Here is a 22,293-nt window from a genome sequence, read left to right on the forward strand (position 1 = left end):
GGTTCCCCACTCACCTCCACAGAGCCACTTGATGAGCGCGTCCTGGTGAAACCTCAGGTCTGTGTAGGTTGCCACGTGGATCAGGGAGTCCCGGGGACCTGCGAGCCTCCTCAGAGTGTCCCTCAGCACAGGCCCCACGCCCACCACCAAAACAGACACACCATTGTTCCTCAGCTTCTGGGCAGGGACGGCTGCATCTTCCACCCCCTGCCCACCTGTGAGCACCACCACAGCCTTGGGGACACCAGGCCGGGCACCCCTCTGGACAGTCATCACCTTGTCATAGATATGCAGCAAGGCTGTGCCTGCCGAGCCTGCCCCACCCAGGTAGGGGGCCTGGCTCATGGCCCGCAGCACTGCAGGGTGGGTGATGTAGGTGTCCAGCCTGAAAACCGTCTGGACCCGGCTGCCATACACCACTAGGCCGATCTGGGTTACATCGGGGTTCACGTCAAAACGGAGGGTGCAGCTTCTCACGAAGCTCTGCATCTGGGCAAAATTCTCAGGCCCCACAGAGGCCGAGGCGTCCAACATGAAGACCAGGTCCAGCGACTGTGCCTGGCAGCCTGTGGAAGCAAGCAGAGTGGCCTCGGGGTCAGGCTCTGCCAGGCGGAGCCCCTCCTCTAGACCAGGCCAGCAAGGTGGCCACAGCAGTCTGCTGTCTGCCCACTGCGGTGGCTGCCACCACCTTCTGCTGGAGTATCAGCAGGTCGCAGGGATGCCTGGCTAGACCAAACTCTCGCCCCTCCTGGCAGCTAGGTGTGACCGTGCGTCTAATTTCTATTGGATAGGGTATGATTGGGAGTAATTGTGCAGTTTCCAAGTTATATCCTCAAAAGGAAGCTGCTTGCCTTCCACTTCCCCTCTCACCCCTTCCGGCTTAGAAAGTGACCTTGGACCTGGAGGCAGAACCACAAAGTAGCCAAGCCACCCTGCTGGCCCAGGCTACTCACCTGTGAATGGGTATGAGAGAAATAAATGTCCATCACGTGTAAGCCATTGAGCTCTGAGGACCCTTTGTGAAGGCAGCTTCACCTGTACCCTCATCCATTCCATTACGGAGCACCCTCCCCGTGCTGTGCACCGTACACAGGATACTAACTGTACCAGGTGGACAAAATGGGTCGATGCCCGCCATGGGTGGGCTGACAGTCCAGGGGGAGACAGGTGTGAATCCAATGTAGAATTACGAGTTACATGAGCAGCCATGAGAGAAAAAGCAGGGTACTCCAAGAGGGACCAGCAGGAGCAACATGAGTAGATTGGGAGAAGTGGTCAGGACTTCTCTGAGGAGTTGGAGTGAGTCTGAGCTGGAGGTGGCGGGTACGGGCCCTGAGGTGCTCCCCACCCCATGCAGGAGCTGCGGAGAGACCTGCAGGGGCCAGACCACAGGGAGCTCTCTCAACCCAGCAGGAGTTTGGGCTGAATTCCAAATGCAGAGGGGAACCACTGGAAAAGTTGAAGTGCAGAGTGAGGAGAGCTGATTTACAGGTTGTTAAAAACCACTCTAGCACAAGGAAGGCCTGAGACGCTGTCACAGCCGAGAGGAGTTTAAGACAATGACTAAATGTAAGGTGGTGTCCTGGAGGGAATCCTTGTGACCGAAAAAAAACATGAGGTTAAAACTAAGGAAATAATGAATAATGTATAGACTTTAATAATGCATCACCGCTGCTTCCTTAATTCTGACAAAGGCACCTCGTTAACATCGTATAAGAGGGACAGAGGCTGTGGAGCATATGAGAATTCTATCACTGTCACAAGTTTTCTGTAAATCTAAAACTATTTTTAAAAAACCTACTCTGGCTGCCACGGGGAGACTAGACCGGAGGGGCAAGAAGGAAGGTCTCATCAGAGTGACCTCTGGGGCTGAGGAGCTGAACTCTCCATGCGGCTGCCACCTGCCTCCACTGCGGGAGAAATCAGGGGCCCCGTTCAGGACATGTTTCAGCTCCTACCTCTTGCACCACAGGCCAAGCCCTGCCTACTGACGGGGAATCTCTGCTCCCAGGGGGCAGGGTTCTCCAGACCACCCCCCAGTGGCGGGGTCACAGAATCAACTTAATGGGTCATGCAACTCAATGGGAAATATTAGAACACATTTCAGGTAGGCAGGACAAGCATTGTTCCATGAAATGCTTGTTCCAGTTGTGTACATGGTGGGAACGTACCCACCTCCCATTGAAGAAGCTGGAAGGCTGCTCTTCTAAAGCATGCTTCGTAGATTCTGAGCTTCTTGTTAATAATAATAATAATAATGATAAGTAAATAAAAATAATGACAAATAGCAACACTTACTATTTTCTGAGTGCCTGCTCCAGGGACATGGCTTGTCTTAATCCTCACAAAACCCCTCCATAAGGCGCTATTATTGACCCCATTTTATTGACTAGTAAACTGAGAAGTTACTCATGTGGATAATGCATAAAAGTGGTTCCAGCCCATAGGCACAGGCCTTGGTTAAGTGGTAGAAAAAAAGGAAGGGCCTGCCCCTGACGGCCGGCCCGGGGTCATGCTGAGGTTGCTCCGCCACTGGCCCGGGCACCTGGATCTTACCTGGCTGCGGCCAGCTGCACAGCTTCCCCTGCAGCTCTGGGATTTGGTCAAACAGGTCCTGCGGGTCGGCGTAGACTGTGACGTGCTCTGGGCTGCCTGTGATCTCCTCCAGCTCCGCCTGCACAGCCTCACTGCCCATGCCCAGCAGGAGCAGCTCTTGGGCCCTCGCGTGACGTGCTGGGCCTGCGACCTCATCCTCGGAGTGTGACTCCGTGAGCAGGACCACCACTCGGCGAGGACGGTCCTGGCCCGTCCTGCGGGAGCTCCCAAAGCCGCGCTCTGCCACCTGCTGCAGGGCACTGCCCGTGAGGGTGGCGCCTCCGCTGAAGGGGATGGCGTCCAGGCTCCTGACCAGGTGGGGCACATCCTGGTACTCACCCACGGGCACTGCCACCTCCAGCTCCTGGCTGTACCGGGCCACACCCACACGGGCCCTGGAGTCCTCATTGAGTGACGCCTGCACAAACCGCTTCACGAAGGCCTTGGCCCGCAGGAAGCCCTCCAGCGTGGTGCCCGCCGAGCTGGCCAGCAGGAAGAGGACATCGATTCTGCATTCCAGGCTCAGCGTCGGGGCTGCAGAATTGCAGCAGCTGTCATGTCGTGGCTGCCTGGAGCAGGCCGGTCTCCGCCCCACCCAAGAGGCCTCAGCACCCCACCAGGCAGGAGGAAGCTCTGTCCCCAGAGGGAGACAGCAGGGAGAGACGGAGGGCACATCACAGAGTGCTTCCTCCTGGCTCTAGCCAAGGATCTCCACCCAACCAGTATTTAAAGATCACGATCTGTGTTATAACTTTCCCCCATTATGGTTGGTGCTTCTTGTGTCCTGTTTGAGGAATCTCGAAGACACGCTCCGATGGGAAAACAGAGGGTTCCCGGCTCTGCCCTTTACATTGAGATCTATGATCCATCCGGAATCGATTTTTGTGGGGCTTGTGAGGTAGAGGGTCAAGACTGGTTTCTCCCACGTGCATCTCCAAATTACCCTGCACTACATTTTTTTTAAAGTTACTAAACAAGCCCCTACTATATATCAGGCATTGTGCTAAGCACTTAACATACAGAACAGGGCAAAAGTAGGTTCACAGTTGTTTGTATGGAAAATAATATAATAATTAATAAATAATGCCAGGACAAACTTTTTACGTACTCAGCACTGTAAACCTACTTTTGCCCCACCCTGTACGTAATCTGATTTCAAGCCCCCAACGAACCTATGGGGTGCAGCCCATTACAGTCTCCACTTCATACCTTTAAAACCAAAAAGGGTTGAGGCTCCTGCTCCTAGCAGAGGGGACAAGTGGCTCTGCCCAGAGCCAGGGCCCCGAGCTGGGCCAGCCCCAGCCTGCAGCTGGGCTCAGCAGTGCTCAAAGGTCAGGCGGTGGCCATTCTGAAGCTCATAGGCCACTGTCCTCCCTGGAGCCTCACCAGCTGAGTTATTTACTCACGAGCACTCGGAGGCCGTATCACAGAGACATCACAGCAGCCGTGCACTTGGTTAGTAGGTGGCTCTAAACCTCAAGGGCCAGTTTCTACCTAGTAGCTTGAGCGGGGAGAGGTGAGACGGGGGAGCCTGGACACCACCTCTCCACAGTGGTCCCCTACGGTCCATCTGAAAATCGCGTGCACACGTACCACAGTTAGCCTCCCCTCTGAAGGCCGGCGGGCAGAGGCAGTGGTACCTGTCCAGTCCTTCTGGAACACACGTGCCTCCATTCCGGCAAGGCTGTGCGTCACAAGGGCCTATGAGAGAGATGCCCATCAACAGCCTGGCCTGTCAGCCCCCAGGCATGAGTCCAGCAGGCCCCCTGCACAGCCCCGCTCCCCCTGACCCCAGGAACCACGAGGAAACTACTGGCTTGGCCAAAAAGCTTGTTTAGTTTTTTCTGTACAATGGCTCTAGTCCTTAAATTCATTTGAAACAATTTGGTTAGATTGTATTTTGACAGCTGTCATATCAGCATGCATTTAAAAAAAGCTTATCAGCATTGGTGAGCTTTTGTGCAGCCATTTTAACATTGAAGATGGAGGAAGATACGCAACATTTTCTGCATATTATACTTAATTACTTCAGGAAAGGTAAAAACGCACCTGAAACACACACAAAAGAGAAATGGTGCAGTGTGTGGAGAAGGTTCTGTGACCGATCAAAAGTGTCAGAAGTAATTTGTGAAGTTTCTTGGTACTACTGACAATTTTGGCCAAATAACTCTCTGCTGTGGGGCTGTCTCATGCATTGGAAGATGTTTAGCAGCTCTCCTGGCCTCCACCCACTAGAAGCCAATAGCAGGAGGTAGCAGACATACTCAAAATATCCAAATTAATAAAGATATGGGTGAAAATGAAAAATGTGTCTTTTATTTTATGAAAAAAAAACCCAAACGGACTTCTTGGCCAACCCAATAGCTGCAACGACGTATAGCAAAGAGGGGAAGGAGAGTGAGGCACGTACAGGAGGGTGGGAGTGGGTGGTGAGGGACACTCAGTGGTGAGCTCCATAAGGCGCTGCATGAGTTACTGGCTCACTTGGGGATGTGCCCATGGGCCCTGGACTGTTAGGGACTGAATTGTGTCCCCCACCCCAAATCCATATGTGGAAGTCCTAACCCTCAATACCTTAGAATGTGACTGTATTTGGACACAGGGCTTTTAAAGAGGAAATTAAGGCTAATTGAGGTCATAGGGAGGGTCCTAATCCAATAGGTGTCCTTAGAAGAAGAAGGGACACCAGGGACGTGCACAGAGCACAGGCCATGTGAGGACACAATGACAAAATGATCATTTGCAAGGCAAGTGGAGAGGGCTTGGAAGACACCAAACTTGCTGACACCTTGATCTTGGACTTGCCGCCTCCAGAACTGTGAGAAAATGCATTTCTGTTGTTGAAGCCACCAGTCTGCTGTATTCTGTCATAGCAGCCCTAGCAAACTGACACAACATACCCTGGTGGCCCACGGCTGCAAAGGAGGCCTGGAGAAGCCCCAGGTGGCCATCGTGATTAACTGGAGCTGGACCTGAGCTTGATAAGGATGAAGGTCTCAGTAACATGAAGTCGACAGCGTGGGTGTCCTAAGACTCGGGGAATGCTGTGGTGCAGGTGGTGCTGTTTCTCAAGTTCCACCCATGGCTGTCAACAGCCTCTGTGGGCTGGCACAGCAGGACAGCGAGGCTTTGGGCCCTGGAGTTAATGAACATGGCCCCCTCCACTTACTCAGGCCCTCAAGCTCTAGTAACCTCATCTAGAAAGGGGGGAAACTGAACTTGCTCCACTGTGTTAGTGTGAGGACTGCATGGACCAATCCAGGGAAAACCTGAGAACAGAGCCTGGCATGAACAAACACCCCACAAGAGATAAAAGATTGGCCTAGTCCCAGGGCCCAGACAGAGCAGGAGAATCCAAGAGGCAGCCTGTACCTGGGCAGATGGTCCTGTAGCAGGTGGCAGGGTGGGTTAAGAACACTTTCTTCCAGCTACCATTGAAGGAAACAAATGGTAGAGATCAAAGTTTTAACAGGAGGACAGAAACAGGGAAGGTTATTTAAAACACAAAGCTGATAGAAAATTCCAATGCAGAAGCTGGTCAAGAAAGACTTCCTTGTTTTCTTTCTAGATTCCGCCCCAGCTTTTATCTGTATATAGAGAATGGAATGTTTCAATCTACCCAGAGGAAATAAAAAAATAAAAAGACAATGTAAGTTGGCCATCATGTGAGAAGTTAGAGATACCTGTGTTCAAAACTCTGAATGGCGAGAACAGCTTTCCATTACAAGTTACTTCCTGGGGCCAGCACAAGGCAGGGAGCAGGAGGCAAGGGGCAGGGGGTGGGAAAGTGGGAATTAGGCAACTGGATTCTGGCTGTGTGACCCTAGGCAAGTTACTTTCCTTCTCTTTGGTTCCTCCTTCTACAGAGTAACTCTATCTGTAGTTTTCAACTGCGTTCCTTGGGTCCTTGATGGAGGGAAAGAGACTGAGTGGCCAGGGTGCCAATCCACCCCAGTGCCACAGCCACACTCCTTTACCCCAAATGTGATCTCTCTGGTCTGCACAAGTGTCCATCTGAGGCTGAGTAGCTCAAGATTTTCAAACCACTGGACTTGATGACATCTGAGGTCCGCTTGAGTGCTAACATTCTGTGATAACACAAGGGCCACCATTCCTCTGGTGGCTTCCATGCTCCAGATGTCCCCATGGTTACTTTGAATCCACAGGTACCTGGAGAGAGTTATCCCCATCTTCTAGAAGCAGATACAGGCTCAAAGTCACATGGCTACTAGAACACAGCAGAGGTGGGATCCAGACCCCACCATCCGACTCCAAAGCCCCTGCCCTCAGCCCTCAGTGCCTGCGTCTGCAGGGTGATGGGCCGGCCTCAGCAGGAGGGGCTCCTCATGCATGGGCAGAACGCCCTCCTCTTGGTTGGCAGCAGCTCCAAGGACAGCTCACCCAAAGACATTCTCCTCTTTGAGCCATGGTAAAAGTTCTCTAACATTTTCCAAAGAGGACTTCTTCCTACAGATCCCTGGGCCACCACAGGGGCAGGCTAATGGGCTCACCTCTAGGGCAGAACTTTTCCTGGAGCAAAACATCCCCTTGCAGTCAAAGACACATCAATTACAAATTCACAGAGTCGCTGAGATCAAGTTTGTCAAGCTGCCAGCTCATTAAAGAGAAATCTGCTCCTTCTCCACGTGTATTCCTCCTAAGACCACAAGACCCAGCCCAGCCAGCTCCCCACCCGGGCCTGCACTGGGGGCCTGCCTTGCTGGAGCAGACACTGGCCACGAGACTTTGCCAGATCTGCACATGACTCGTCCCGAACCTCCCCTCAAGTCTGGACTCAGATGTCACATGCAAGTCCCACCACTGGCCCACCCCACCGAGTCCCATTCCTGGGTTCTTTCTTAAGACTACCTCCTAGTATATTTTATATATTCATTTTATTGACTGCTGCCCCCTGCCTCCTACTGGAGTGTCAACTCATGAGCCGAGGGCAGATGTTGCTGAGCCGTTCATGCTGATTCCCAGGGACCTGGGACAGTGCTGGCAACACAGGAGGCCCCAGTGAGTATTTCCTGAATGAGGGAACTGATGAAGAGCTTATTCTGTGCAGGCCTTCCTGTAGGAGCCTCCAGCATTAGTGCACTGTCCATCCCAGGGAGGACAGTCCCCATCCTGGCACCTGGGATGCCTCAGGGTGGTCACTGGTCTGCCTGTCCAACGGCCCCTCTCGACTGGGGGCATCTTGGGGGCAGTGACTGTGCCTGCTTCTCTCTGCACACTGCGTCATGGCTCAGGGTAGCACCTGGAAAGCGGTAACTGGGGAACAAAGAAGTGTCGCCTTTCATGTGAAACCTCTGGAGCTCAAGAGAGCCTCCATGGGCTCTGACATGGCACGAGGCCCACTTCCTCCAAACCACGTGTGGGGCACGGTCCTGCCCTGCCAAGGCGGCCTTCAGGCTCTGCATTGGCCCAGCAGGGCCCTCACGCTGCTCGGCCAACCCATCTCATTGCTGTGCATGATCTGATCTCACTGGAGGGCAAGCAAGGGGCCAAGATGCAGCTGGTTCACACGCCACCCTGGCCCTCCAGACAGGGCGAGAGGGCGGCTCACTGGTGCCGGCCAGGTGCTGTATTGCAGGTAGTCTGGATAAAGTGTCGAAGGACAGTCTGGGGACTTGTGAGGGACAGGCTGCTGGCCGGGCAGCAGGTAGTCTAGAATGCCTGAGCTCAGGTCCTGAAGATTCCAGCATCACCATGGCCTCCTCACTGAAATTCATCCAAGATCTTAAGCCTATTGCCTCACTTAGCCCCCAGAAATGTGGAAACTGGTGTTCTGAGGAACCACGCAACCAGTTCACCCTCCTACATGCAGACCATTGTCCTGCAGGACAGCTTTTGGCTCACTTACCAGCCTCCAGAATGGCTGTGCCCTTGCCACCCCTCCCTATACCCAGGGAGCTCCGTCCCTGGCTCCCTCCCAGCACTCCTCCAAGCCCTGCAGTTCCTGAGCACTCAGCCTTGGGGACCTCCACCCCCACCCAGGCCATGCCCTTGGGCTCTGACCCCAGACCACATGGACACACCTGGAGAAGGGACAGAGTACGGCCAGCACACCATCGATCCCCCGTGATCCTCTCCAGCACATGGCGTTGCCGACAAGCTCCCTGACCGTCTCCAGCGTCTTGCGCTCACAGGGGTGAGGCTGGACCTTGCAGTCTGTCCACAGCACACGCCCAATGGAGAAGACAGGGTTACACCTCCTTCCCCCGCTGTGGTTCCTCCACCCTCAGCCCTGGGCCAAGCATGCCGGGGAGGGTCTGCGCTCTGCCCCTTGCTGCTGAGCCTGTCTCTGGGCATCTCCTCTGCACAGGCCCTGCCCTGCATAGATTTGCATCACGTTCCCATGTGTATGCTTCCTGTAACATACTTCACTTTGCTCCCGGTGGACCCTGACGAAGACAACTACAAATGCAGCTGAAGTGCGGTGTGCTGACCGCAGCAGGGCACAGCAGGAGAGCTCATCTGGCTCTTCCTCCCGAGCGGGGGATAGGCACAGGGGCCCCACGTGCTCCCAAGTCCTGGTCCCCTTTACCCCACAAGGCTCAGGGTTCCAGCTGAGCAACCCGCAGGGCCTGACACAGGGAGGCAGAACACAGCAGAGGGGCCCAGGGTCAAGGCTGCTGGGCCCCAGCCCTCTCCCTACCCTTCCTGGGGAGGCTCCTGAGTCCTGACCTCATGCTTGGGGAACCCTCATCCCACACTCCATTTCCACTCGGGCAAGCCCACGTCTTCCCAGGCTGGAAGGCCTACCTGGAGAGGCGAAGGTGCAGATGTCGGAGCTGCTGAGGGTGCTGAAGAGGCCATTGGTGGCGTCCTCCACCTGCTCAGCCATCAGCACGTGCTGCTCCCTGGGCTCACTGGCCAGTGTGTGCAGCTCCTCCCACCTGTGCCCCAGCCGCCAGCAGAGAGATTGCATTGTCTTGTCACTCCAAACCCACCTTCCTCCTGCCAGCCCATCTTCCAGAACATGGGCTCCTCGTGGACGGCAACACCACCCCTGCTGATCCACAAGCCACTTGGCTGCAAGCGCAGCCATCCAGGGCGCAGGTGAGGTCCAGAAGTGAACCACAGGATGGCCTCAAGGATGCACAGCCATGGGTCATAATGCATGCACGCCACAGCCCACGGACCTCCCCACGGGAGAGCCTCACACTCAAATTTCACACAAGGTCCCAATAGCTTTCATTATCTGGTCTTGTAACCCACAGCTGGGGAGGAGAACTGAATCAGAAATGAAATGAAAGAAACTGGTTCCAGGAAAGAAAAGAGCAAAAAAGAATAGCTAGTAATAGCAAAACTAAGGAAGAATTATGAACAGTGAACTTAAGGACTCAAAGGCCAGCAACAGGAAGCCATCTGAGAGAGGAGCCAGCACACTCTCACAGCCAGAGGGCGCCGTTCAGTGCCCAGGACAAAGTGGTGGGCAGCACGGGGCATGATGAAAAGGTGAGATGAGGTAGAGGAACCTCTTTTCAAGAAGACAGGACAGTCAGTAATGCACTTAGAATCCTGCCCATCAAAAATTCATCAAAATAGGCCAAGGTTCGGCAATGTGGCAGAAATTTCATCTCTTTCTCTGACTTCTCTATTCTCTGACGCCACATAAACCTGACATTCCTCCCAGGACCGAGCACAGGGCCCAGCACACAGACGTGGCTCTCAGCTGTGGACTCATGTTCACACTTGCAGGGGGCAGCTCTGCCTGACCCCACCCAGCAACAGCCTTTCTTACAAGCTCCCTGGTAAGGCTGACGCTCAGCCAGAGAGGAGAGCCACCAGGGAAGTGGCTCAGTAATTGCTGGAAGGGGAGAAAAGTCACACGGAGCCTCCCGTGGCCCACAGTGGTGGTTCTCAAACTTGGGTGGCCGTCAGAATCACGGAGGGGCAGAGAAACCACAGGCGGAGGCGCCTCTTCCCCGAGTGTTGGATTCCATGGGACAGGGCCCCAGTGTGTGCCCTGACGTTCCTGACACATTCCCAGGTGACACCGATGTTGCTGGTCCAGTGGACGCACTTTGAGAACCACTGGTCAACAGTCACTACGCTTTTACTAGGAGCTGGGGGAGGGGTCAGGTGGGTCTGGGAGGCTTCCTCAGAGGTTCCTGTGTCTGCAGCTCAGAAGAACCCCGCCCCCACCCTGGCAGGCCCCGTGTTTCTACCACGTGTTGCCCACGTGTGGTGGATTCCATCCTCACTGGCAAACCTTTGGGCCTTTGAACTGTTGTGTTCACTGCACTTCACTCAGTGCTGTGGGAGGAGGAGGCAGTGAGCCATGAAGCCAGGCCCCTCTCTCAAAAGGACCAATGACAAGCAGCCTGGGCTAAATACCAACTTACTGGCAATGACAACAATGGCTCAGGATGGTGGCGGTCAACAGCACCCCCAGGACGTGGCAAAGTCTGGGATATCCCCACGGTCCCTCAGTCTCCCCCAGTCTCTCTTCTTCCCCTTTCTAACCTGCACTCCCTAGGGGTCTTATTTAGGCTTCAAATACCACCTCCAGTTTCGACCTCTGTCTGGTCCTCTCTCCTATGCCCCAGACCATTATTTCCAACTATCTAGTCAGCTTCTCTACCTAGATGGCCAATGTGCATCTCAAATGTACCTGTTTCAAACGGAACTCAATTTCCTTGTTCGTCATCCTCCAGTCTTTCCCATCAGCACCGCCACTCACCCTGGGGCTGGGCCCACATCCAATTCGGCAGCCATTCCGTTGCTCTGCCTTCCAAACATACCTAAGGCTAACCGCTCCTCTCATCATCTCTGCGGGTGCCGAGCCCTCCTAGCTGGTTTCTCCACTGCCCCGTTGTTGCGTCTCCCTCTGCCCCACGCCAGCAGTCTATTCTCTACCTGGAAGCCAGTATGATCTTCTAAAATGTAAGCCAATTCCTGTCACTTCCCTGCTCAAAACCCTCCAGAGATTTCCCAACCTACTCACAAGAAGCTTCAAAGTCTACTATGACCCACATAGTCTCAAGACCTGACTTCCGCCCACCTCCTATACCTTACTTCTTATAGTTTGCTCCTGGTTTGCTGGGCTCCAGCCACTCCCTGGCTGTCTTGCTCTTCCTATAACTCACTCAGCTACCTATGGCCGCACGGCCTTTGCACTTGCCACCCACCTGCTTGGCCTGTTGTTTCTGCTCAAAAGGAACTCCTCAAAGAAGCCTTGAGGGACCTCCCTACCTGAAATCCCTATCTTCTCTACTCCCCATCAGTAGGGAACCCTTCAACCCAGTTTATTTTTCTCCTCTATTTCATTTCCACATGGAATTATATTACTTCATTTATTCATTCACTTGTTTGATTTTGAGTTCCTTTCCTGGGATGGAAGGTCCATGAGGGCTTGTATGGTTGTGTGGTTGTCTTTGTATCCCCAGAACCTAGAATAGCACCTCACATAAGAACCTATCTTTATTGACTAAGAGAGTAAATAATGTCCTAAAATGAATAAAGGGATTTCTACACGCAGGCAGGGTGCCCAGACCAGTCACTCCACTTAATATCCGCAACACCTAGGTGCCCATAAACATAACAGCGCATTAAGGAACTGTGCCTCCCCATCCCCTAAAAAGGCATCTTCCAGCATCAGAGAAATGTGGGTGGAGGACAGCAGCCAGTCACCCCACAGCCCAGGCCTCAAGAGTGGGTGTGGGACGCAGCCTCATCAGAACATTTTCTTGGATTATTCAACTAGAAGCTGGAGAACTGAGTCTTTTCTCCCTGGGGCACAGTGGGGAAGCTGTGAGCTGGAAGCAGCCTGCAGCTGCCATCCCAGCTCCCAGAGACACAGGAGGGGACAGAATCTCAATGGCATTCAAGGCCCTGGCTCCTCCTGCTCACCAGCAGGGACCCTGGACCCACCGGGTACAGTTAGATGAGTTCATGAATTTCCCATTTCTTCCCAAAGAAATTCAAGTCGAGTTTCAGGCACTTCAAACCAAACGTTCAGACTAAAGACAGGCAAGTGCTCAGACTTCCAGACTTGGAGCCCCGGTGCTCCAGCAACAGCACAACAAGTGAAGAAAAGCCGGATCCTGGTGGAGCCAGTATGGTGTGTCCACCTCCCCCACCCTCCACGGCTGTGAATCTCTCAGCCACACCTGGGTCCCCAGGCCGGGCTGAGTGATGGAGTGTCTTACCTGGGAAAGCGGACCCCCACGGCAAACACAGTGACACCTCTTTCCTGCAGCTGCTTGGCGGGCAGCGCCACGTGCCCTTGGGACCTCCCGTCAGTGATGATGATGAGCACCTGGGGCACGGAGGCATTTCTGCCCCCCGGGAAGCCTTTGCGCAGAAAGTACTTCAGAGCCAAGCCTGTCTCTGTGCGCCCTCCTCTGAGCTCACCCAGGAGGAAGAAACAAAGGGAGAATTAGTGATCCAGAGAGGGGAAGCCGGAAGACAGCCTGAAACAATGGCTCCTCCATTAGGAGTGCCGGCCACGGCCTCCTGGCAGAGGCTCAAAGTGACAATTCCACCAGCAGAGATGCACTTTCTCACCCTCAAAACCACAATGAAGAAGAGAAGTGAACTTTTCCTGGTATCTTAAGATGCACCCCACACAGCGCTGTTGTTTAGGTAAGAATGTCGCTCTTTTCTTCTTCCCCAGTGATGGCTCCGGGCTGACAACTGCTGTCCTCTGTGTGACACCCGCCTCCCATCTCCCCACCCCTGTGTCACTCCCTTCCTGTTGTGCCTCCACCTCTCCCTGGGGTGAGAAGTCAGATAGCAGAGCTTAGTAAGAATCCATGAGAGTGAATGACAGGGTCCTTTCCGTTGTCAGGCCTGCCTGGCCCACTTCGAAATTCAGGGTCAGGTGATGGAAGGGTAAACTGATTCATTGCCTCTGGATCAGGGCAGGTTACAATGGTCCCATCTCGTTGGGATGCTAAAGATTCTGTAACCTTAGAGCCCAGTTATAGGGACTGTTGATGAGCTTGGAATCCCAGCGCAGAATCCCTACTAAATCTCATGATAGGAGGCTCGTGCAGGTCCTCAGAGGGAGGCCTGCTGGCTCTCAGTGTCAACTGGGCAGAAAAGAATGACTCGGTACAGCGGATTTTAGGCCAACTTTCAGTGGATGGTAACACATCCAAGCACGAGCGATTAACTCTACACACAGAGAAAACCCTGTTAAGTCATCATCCTGAAACACTGACCAATCACAGACTACAGATCGGTGGGGGGCAGGTGCATACTCATTACAGTCTGAGTATAAGGTAAGGCAACACCTGCCTTTAATTCAGCCCTCATAGAGGAGCTTACGGCCATTCTTCTAAAGTGAAAATATCCAACGGACACAAGGCGTGGGCACTGTCTTTGTGTGTGTGTATGCATGTATGAGTGTGTGTGTGTGTATATATATGTGTGTGTGTATATATATATATATTTAACACTAAAAGTGTTGATTTCTCATGCAAGTCGCCATGGTCCTCCTGCCCAGGCCCCTGTCCAGGTTTGCTGTCCTCCAAGCAGCTACTCCAGGACCTACGCTCCTTTCGTGTTGTGATTCCACCCTCCTCTCAGTCCTCAAAGTCCTTTCCATCCAGCACAGAGGTGAGCAGAGAGCATGGAAGCCTGTGCCTGGGGAGGATGGATGGGCCAGGCCTAGAAGAGCCTTCCCTTTCATTGCTTTCTGTCATCCCTGAGCTCTTAAAGGGCAATTCTCTTTGCGGAGCTCCACGAAGTTAATGAATGTCAACCACAGTGGACAAGTCCTAGAATGAAGACTCTTAGTCTTCCTCAGATCAGGATCTGTGTTGATCAAAAAGCCGCTTACTGTTCTCAACCCCCTAGTGTTTACCGTGGACCCACCAGATGCGAGGTAGACTAGATGAAAGGGAGATCAGGAAGCAAAGGAAAGTTCAGACCAGTGGTGGTCAGAACTGGAGTTGAAGCCCAGGCGTGCTGATTGCAGAGCCAATGGTCTTTCCTCTCCAGGGGTTGGCAAATTACAGCCTGTGAGTGGGACTCAAATATTAGTCCTGTGATCTATTAGCCAGGTAAACTTGGAGAAGTTACCTAACCTGAGACTCAGGTCCCTTCCCTATTAAAGCAGGGAAAGGAATTGTACTGTTTGAGGATTGATGCTGTGCCTAGCGCCTCCGAGTACCTGGTACCTGGTGACCACTCTCCATTGGTGTTCATGAGCACAGTGAACCAACTAGCAGCCTATTCCAACAGGTCTTCTGAGGTAGTCTCAAACCCCAGGGAGTGAGAAAATCCCTCAGGAAACTTAATAATGTAGATTCTTAGATCCTATCCTCAGAGAGTCCCAACTGGTAGGTGTTTGACTGATCTGAAAATCTACATTTTTTAAAACCAGCCTCCCCTCTCCCACTTATTCTGATGCAGGTAATCCATGGAACACACTCTGAAAAATATTTCATAAGAAAACTCACTATGGGTATAGAAATGTTGATTACATTATTTCCTCCCCCCCTTTTTTTTTAAAGGCAATCAACAAAAGTCCTGGAATCAATGCAAATTATGTCCTTTTAGAATGATTTAATACATTGTGATAGTTCAATTCATTGGATTATTATATAACCACTAAACAGGATCAACATGAAAAATATGGCTTTATGCAGAAATACCTACCACATAATATTCAGTTAAAAAGAGCAAAGTGCTTTATAACTATTCTAAAAGCTATGTTTAAATGTTAATGTGGTTTGAGATCGGCAGAGAAGGCTCTGAGAGGCTTTGTACTAAGGTAAAGTGGTGAATGCTATCTCTGTAGCTCTATCTAAATACAGTAAAACTCTGATAAAGCTGTAGATGGGGTCCCCCCAAAATCCCATCACAAAACCCAGAGTTGCCTTACTGGGAGGTTAATGAAATGACGGAGTGAGCCTGCCCAGCCAGCTGGCCAGGAGTGCTGGGCTTTCAGAGCCAATGCTGGCCATGTTTTATCTTATTTTATGTTATCACAGGGTGCAATATTGAAGGGCTTCGTTTTGATATTTTTTAAGTTTCTATTGCAAAGTAGCAATATGCTGATTATCAGGGTGGTTTCTAAGCCACCTCAAAACGTACTTCTAGGGAATCTCCTTGGTCTAGAAAGGCAAGAGTTCCAGGTTTTAGGTGAACCTGATCTGATCAGGCCAACATTTAAAACTTCACTGCAGAAAAAGAGAAAAGAGCCCCGGAGAGGCCACCATTCCCATTCGGCCAGCATTCCTCTGTTCTGATGAGTAACAGTGTCTTCATGTTTAGTGTCCCCAGTGACCCCGCAAGTGTGGCCAGAGTGTTAGTCACTGCCGCCTTGCCCTGTTTGTTGTTTCTTGTCGTTATCCCAGGATACACAGTGCTAACTGCACACATCCCCCCCCAACAGAGCTGATCACGTTCAGACGTACATGAGGCTTCATTCTCCACCTCTGGTGTCCTCCTCTGGCACATCCCTAATGTGGCTCTGGGCTTCATGTCATGAAGAATACTCTCCAGCCCCCAGTTATGACTTTCAGCACAGCTGAGAAAGAGGCTCGACCAACTATTTAGGGGGCAGGGAGGGGTGGGGGTCGTGGGGAGGTAGGGTGGGGAAGGACAGCTGGGTGGGGCCTATTGGACTAGCAGTGTGACCCTGGTCCTGGCCAAGTCACTGGCTCCTTCATGACCTCAGCATCCTCCCTCCATAAAATAAAGACTTGGAATAGATACTAGACGATCTCTGAAGTGCCTTTTTGAAACAATTTGCTGCAGTTAGCTTAGTTTTTCAGACGAGAGCAGGGTCAAATCATTTGAGTCAAAGTCACCCAAACAGTTCTAGACTTTCAGTCCTGAACAGACCAACAGGCTACTTCCCCCCCTGCAAATGTTAGTGAACATATCATGGATAAAAAGTTTATATGATAATTAAATATTATATGATAATAATAGAATTAACATAACATTCACCCTTTTAAAGTATACAATTCAGTTTTTAGTATATAGCCACAGAATTATGCAACCATCACATTCTCTAAAACATTTTTATCACCCCCAAAAGAAGCCCTATGCTCATCAGCAGTCACTCCCCCTGCCACCCCCCCACCATTCTCCCTCCCTATAGCCCCTGGCAATGACTAATCTTCTTTCCCTTTCCACAGATTTGCCTATTTCAGACATTCATGTAAATGACATTATACAATTTGTAAACTGCATCTGCTCCTTTCACTTAGCATAGTGTTCTCAAGGTTCGTCCAAATGTTGTAGCGTGAATCACATCATCATGACTTTCACCAGAGCTGAGAAAGAGGCTCGACCAACTACTTGGGGTGGGGGGGGGAGGGAGAGGTGGGAGAGGACAGCTGGGCGGGGCCTATTGGACGAGCAGTGTGACTCTGGTTATGCTGAATAATATTCCATTGGATGAATACACCACGTTTTCTGTTTACCCATGACACTTTCGTGCTATTTCCATTTTTTGGCCATACAAACAATGTGCTATGAACATTAGGGCATATGACTTTGTGTGGGCATACGTTTTCAATTTCCTTCAAGTGGAGTTGCAGGGTCACGTGGTAACTCTATGTCTGACATTCTGAGAAACTGCCAAACTGTTTTTCAATGTGGCTGCCCCATTTTATAATCCCACCAACTGTATGAGAGTTCCACATCCCTGTCAGCACTTGTTACTGTCTGTCCTTTATGTTAGCCTTCCCCGTGAGTATAAAGTGGTATTTCATTATAGTTTTGATTTGCATTTCCTCAGTGACTAACGATGTTGCACATCTGTTCATGTGCTTATTGGCCCTTTATATATCTTCTCTTAGAAATGTCTATTTATAAGATTTCTTTTGGGGATGATGAAAATGTTCTAAAATTAGATTCTGGTAATGGTTGCATAACTCTGAAAATATACTCAGAACCACCGACTCGTATACATTAAATATGTGAACTTTATGAGAAGGGGATTCTCATTACCCACTGGGCACAGCTGGCATTCCGGACCCCCAGCCCTCTCTGGGAGGTCAAGCGCAGAGCCAAACCCTTCCAGAGCGATTTGAAGCCGCTAGCTGCACCCCACCAGGGCAGTGCCTGAGCATACGTACTTGAACACCATCCTCTTGAGTTCTGCTTTCACTTCCTGTTGGGTTGACAAGGCATCCAAGGGGAATTCCAGCCACGGACTGGAACTGAACTGGACTGCTCCCACCCTGACCTGCAGGAGGAGACAGAGGGCCCAGGGGCTGGGCACAGGGCCAAGTCACAGGCATTCCTAAGAGGCCTGAAGATGGGGCGAGAAAGGGTAACCACCCTGTCTCTTGCCCACACAACAAATTCCCGTGCCAGAGCTCTCTCTGGTCTCCCTGAGGAGCGGTTCCAAAGACCAGGAGAAGAATCTGGAAGGAAACAGTCAAACCTGCCTGTGTTCTGCACTGACAACCACCAATTCAATCTTCCTGACCCCCATTCTGGCATTTCACTCGGCTGAGCTGAGAGTATCTTCAGGGCAGGGCCTCTGCTCACACTTAGCGTGGCCTGCCAGATGAGCAGAAACCGTTTTACGTGTTCTCTCCTTATTTCATTTACCCCGCAGAGGCACTCTTCATACCCACAGGACTGCTGGAGCAACTAAAATGTGGAGAGGACACGGGTCTGGCCAGGGTGAGGAAGAAAGGGAGCCAGGCCACGGCACTCTGTGCCTTTCATCTTCACAAGATTCAGCCCTACTGCTTTCCCCCCGCAGCCACCAGCACAGGCCTTCAGCAAAATGCCTGCTGACCTGGTCAGGGGTGTCACAGAAACAGGCACAGCCACCACCCCCGCTGGCTCGTCCCTAACCACAGCCACCGCACACCCACCCTTGGTTGCAGAGGGCGTCAGCCCTTCCAAGCCTGCTCCTGCCATGCCAGGGAAAGGCTAACTCCCCAGACCAGAGTCAGATTGGGGGACAATCTGGATGCAGTAACGGTCTGGTGCCCGGGAGGGGATCAAAGCTCTCGCCGCACCAGGTGGGCTGCATCTGCTCCCAGTGAGCACGGCCCATTGGACTTTCCTCCCAGGACGTTCTGAGGAGGAGCCGCTGGGCATCCTAAGTAGGAAGAAATCTTGTGTGGGCATGTGGGAGAGATGGGCACTGGAAAGCAGAGCCGGGAGAAGCTCACAAAAAAGCTTCTGAGACATGATGCTTTTAAAATCTCCCTGAATTTGGCCAGGGATAAAGGGGGGCATCTCAAACCAGCAGGGGGGGTGGGGAACGTGGTCTAGTTACTCAGTGATTTGGGAACAACTGGGTCAACCTGGAGAAGAATGAAGGATAAAGTACAAATGGATTCAAGGTTTAAATGTGAAAAATATAACCATGAAAGTTCTTGAAGTAAACCTGGGAGAATTCCTTTAAAACCTCAGAGTGGAAGAGACCTTACTTACTATGACTAAAAATCCAGACGTCATAAAGGAAAGACTGATAAATCGACTACACGAGGAAAACTTCTGCAGGGCAACCCATATCCTGATCCAACCAAACACTGAAGACAAAAGGGAAACGGTATTTGCAGCTCACGTCAGAGACGAAGGGTTAGTTTCCCCAAAATATAAAGAGTGTCTAGAAATTGATGTGTAAAAGGCCAACAAAAAAAATGGGCAAAGAATATGAACAGAGATCACAACAGGAAATACAAATACTTCTTTAACACCCAAACAGATGTTTGAGGGGCCCACACTGAGATGTATCAATAAGCCAGAAACAATGTTTGCAGGGAGTAACCAGCATTCTCAGACTTTCATGGTGAGAACATAAATGTTCCAGCATCCCTGGGAGCAGTTTGTCAATACTTACTGAAAATTACAAATGCATAACACTCTTGGGAATTTATCCTACAGATACACTTCCACATGTGGGAAATGACATATTTACAAGCTCACAGTATATTTGTAACAGCAAATGCCCATCAGTAGGGAGTCGGTTAGTTAAACATTGATAAATCCTTACACTGAGACAACAATCGGCTATAAAATATATACGTATGCTAATACCTACGTCACCTAGAAACAGAAAGGCTTCCAAGACCATGTGAAGACAATAAGACAAGGAATAGAAGCGTGCGTATCACCTATTCCTCTCTGTATAGAAAGGGGGAAGTGAGGATAAATACTCATATTTCTTGCATTTGCACGAAGCGACTCTATAAGAATGCTCAAGAAAGCAGACAGGGAGACTGAGCAAATTGAAACTGTGTGGGTAAAAGGGATAGTTTTCACTAGATGTCTTTTCATTGAACCATGTAAATGAATTCCTTAGGTTAAAAAAAAAAACAACCCAAACCTCCCTTGAGACCAACAGCTGGGTGTACTTACTTGAATGAAGCAGGAAGGATACAACTTCAAAACAAAACAAGATACTAACAGTTTGAGTCAGTAGTTAAGGCATTTAATTTAATTGGTGGTTTGGGAGCAAAAGAGTTGTCTTTTATCTTTTATCTTCAGTTTATTGTGCACTGAGAAGCAAGCCCGCCCAGACTCCTCATCCCACAGTAATGACCCTGCTGAATCACTTCACACAGCCAGGAAGTGAACTTCTCAGCTTGCTTTTTTTTTTTTTTAACTTCTCAGCTTTTTAAGTGTTGAGAGGAAGACTTCAAACACCTTAAATCCACTTAACCACTTCAACAGCAGAGCATCCATAAAAGCCTTAATTTATAGCTACTTGAAAACTTCCTCCTGAACACTAAAGTTATATAGAAAGTAAAATCTCTTGTACATGGAGAGAACTAGACAACAAAAACACAGCAGCAAGAACATAAAACCTGCAGCCAAAAATCAGGTGGAAGCATCTGAAATCTCCCTGATGAAAAAAAAAACCTTCGCTAGAATTCCAGCAAGTCTGACGGAACCCCAGGCAGGTCAGGAGACTCACTCACTCACTCACTGAAAGAGACACCTGACTCCTTTGCTCAGTAAGTCTTGCTGTGAGAAAGCTCTTCTTGGGCCAAGCCCACGTATATCTCCTTACACACCCAGCTTCTGCCCTCTTAAGAGAATGGAGCCACTCTGTACCTAATCAGGTTCCCTCATTTATGGAAATTCCCAGGCCTCTCCCTGTTCCCCTCCTTGCTGTGGACACTGTCTGGGCTGCCAGTACTAACCTACCTATTTAGGTGTGGCAAGGCTGAGATCAAATTTCCTGAACTCTGGCACCCTGTCGGCTGGGGACAGCTACTCCCAAAAGCACCAGCCATGAAGTATTTTTGTCATAGTTTTTTGTTTCTTTTTGAAGATTCTGAATTCCACCCCCATTTACACACACACACACACACACACACTCTCTCTCTCTCTCTCTGTCTCACACACACACCCAGACACACAATGCCACGTGGTCCACTTCCTATATTACAGCAGGGTGAAGTCTGAGTCTCATCACCTCATCACAGCCCTATGGGTAGGGACAAATGACCTAATGGAACAAATCCTGAGCTGAAAGTCAAGAGCCCCAGTTCCTCCACACTTAGCTCACTTCTAAGATTGCTGTGTGACCCTAGGCAGTCACTTAGCCACTCTGAGCCTATTTCCTCATCTGGAAACATTCACTAATAATCCACACAGTTCTTCTCTCCCAATCTGCCTTCCACTGGGATCTCTCGGCCACTCACTTCAGGACATACTCCATCAATGCCAAGGTCAAGCAAGAGTGTTGGATCTTTATGGCTATTCCTCCGTGAATAACTAGTAGAATTGTATAGGGAATCACTTCCTTTTAAAAGGACAGCTCTGTGTGAGAGAGGATGGAGACTGAGCAGTCCTTGGCCCTGGCCCTTTTAGGGTCTGTGATGGGTTGACCTCATGGTTGGAACTTCCGCGCTGCTCTGATGTTGTGTCCTCAAATAGCTGAGCAAGACTGCCTGAGGCCCAGGGTAATGTGCTCGCTCCCCCCAAATGACATGCCATTCTGGAGAAAATCTCGTCCTCATAAAAGGCCATTTTTGCTCCTAAACTCTAGAGGTTTTCCTAGGGTTAACCCAGGAATGTCATCTGGGAAAACCATCTATGGGAGTATATTTAGAATAAAATGCTGGGTGATGGACACTGTCGGATTCCCCCCAGGAGAGGCTGACACTCCCGCCCATTCCTGTGGACTTGCCAGCGGAGCAAGTCACCAAACTTTGGCATTTGCTAATCCAGTTAAGTGAAAAATGGTACATGGGCTGGAGATTTGCTATTCCACTGGGTGAGGTCGTTGGGCATCTTTTCATATGTTCAAGGGCAATTTGTGTTTCGTTTTCTGGGATTTGTCTGTATGTGTTCACTGCCCATTTTTCCATTGAGTCTTTCCAAAGTGGCCCTTCTTTTAGCCGTAAGAGCCACAGCCAGAACACTCTGTGGATATTTAAAACCTACTATCTAGAGCCAGAAAGAACAAGAAATAACCATCCTGGCTGCATTCACTCAGGCAGGAGTAGTGCCTTTCAAGTGAACAGACAGGGTAGAAGCTGTGCTTCATACTGACATTCTAGTCTTAGGAGGTAGTTACAATCTTTCCCCCTCCCACTGTGGTGCAAACACAGTATCTTTCTAGTGAGAAACCAAATCCATGTGTCCAACCTGTGAACACGGATGGGTACCGTTTCCAGTCTGGCCAGGCAATCTCTTCCTTTGAACTACTGTGATTGGGTAAGGAACTGTCATGTGACCTATACTTGCCCAGTCAGAGCCCTCGCTGGGACTTCTGCCAGCAGCAGGGAAAGAAGGCCACTTTCT

General features: G+C 50.7%; 1 protein-coding gene across 3 annotated transcripts in view; it reads right to left on the reverse strand.

The window, feature by feature from the left end:
* Positions 1–22,293, reverse strand: part of VWA2 (von Willebrand factor A domain containing 2) — a 41,707-nt gene that overhangs the window by 3,479 nt on the left and 15,935 nt on the right. For all 3 annotated transcript variants that reach the window (XM_053923326.1, XM_053923327.1, XM_045191644.3), the window contains exons 5-12: positions 17,649–17,758; positions 12,756–12,950; positions 9,364–9,497; positions 8,637–8,769; positions 5,968–6,023; positions 4,189–4,296; positions 2,557–3,129; positions 15–566 (exon numbers count right to left, since the gene is read on the reverse strand). In XM_053923326.1, the coding sequence (XP_053779301.1) occupies positions 15–566; positions 2,557–3,129; positions 4,189–4,296; positions 5,968–6,023; positions 8,637–8,769; positions 9,364–9,497; positions 12,756–12,950; positions 17,649–17,758 (1,861 nt within the window). The remainder of the gene's footprint in view (positions 1–14; positions 567–2,556; positions 3,130–4,188; positions 4,297–5,967; positions 6,024–8,636; positions 8,770–9,363; positions 9,498–12,755; positions 12,951–17,648; positions 17,759–22,293) is intronic.

Source organism: Desmodus rotundus, chromosome 4, assembly GCF_022682495.2.
Source record: "Desmodus rotundus isolate HL8 chromosome 4, HLdesRot8A.1, whole genome shotgun sequence".
Lineage (NCBI taxonomy): Eukaryota > Metazoa > Chordata > Mammalia > Chiroptera > Phyllostomidae > Desmodus > Desmodus rotundus.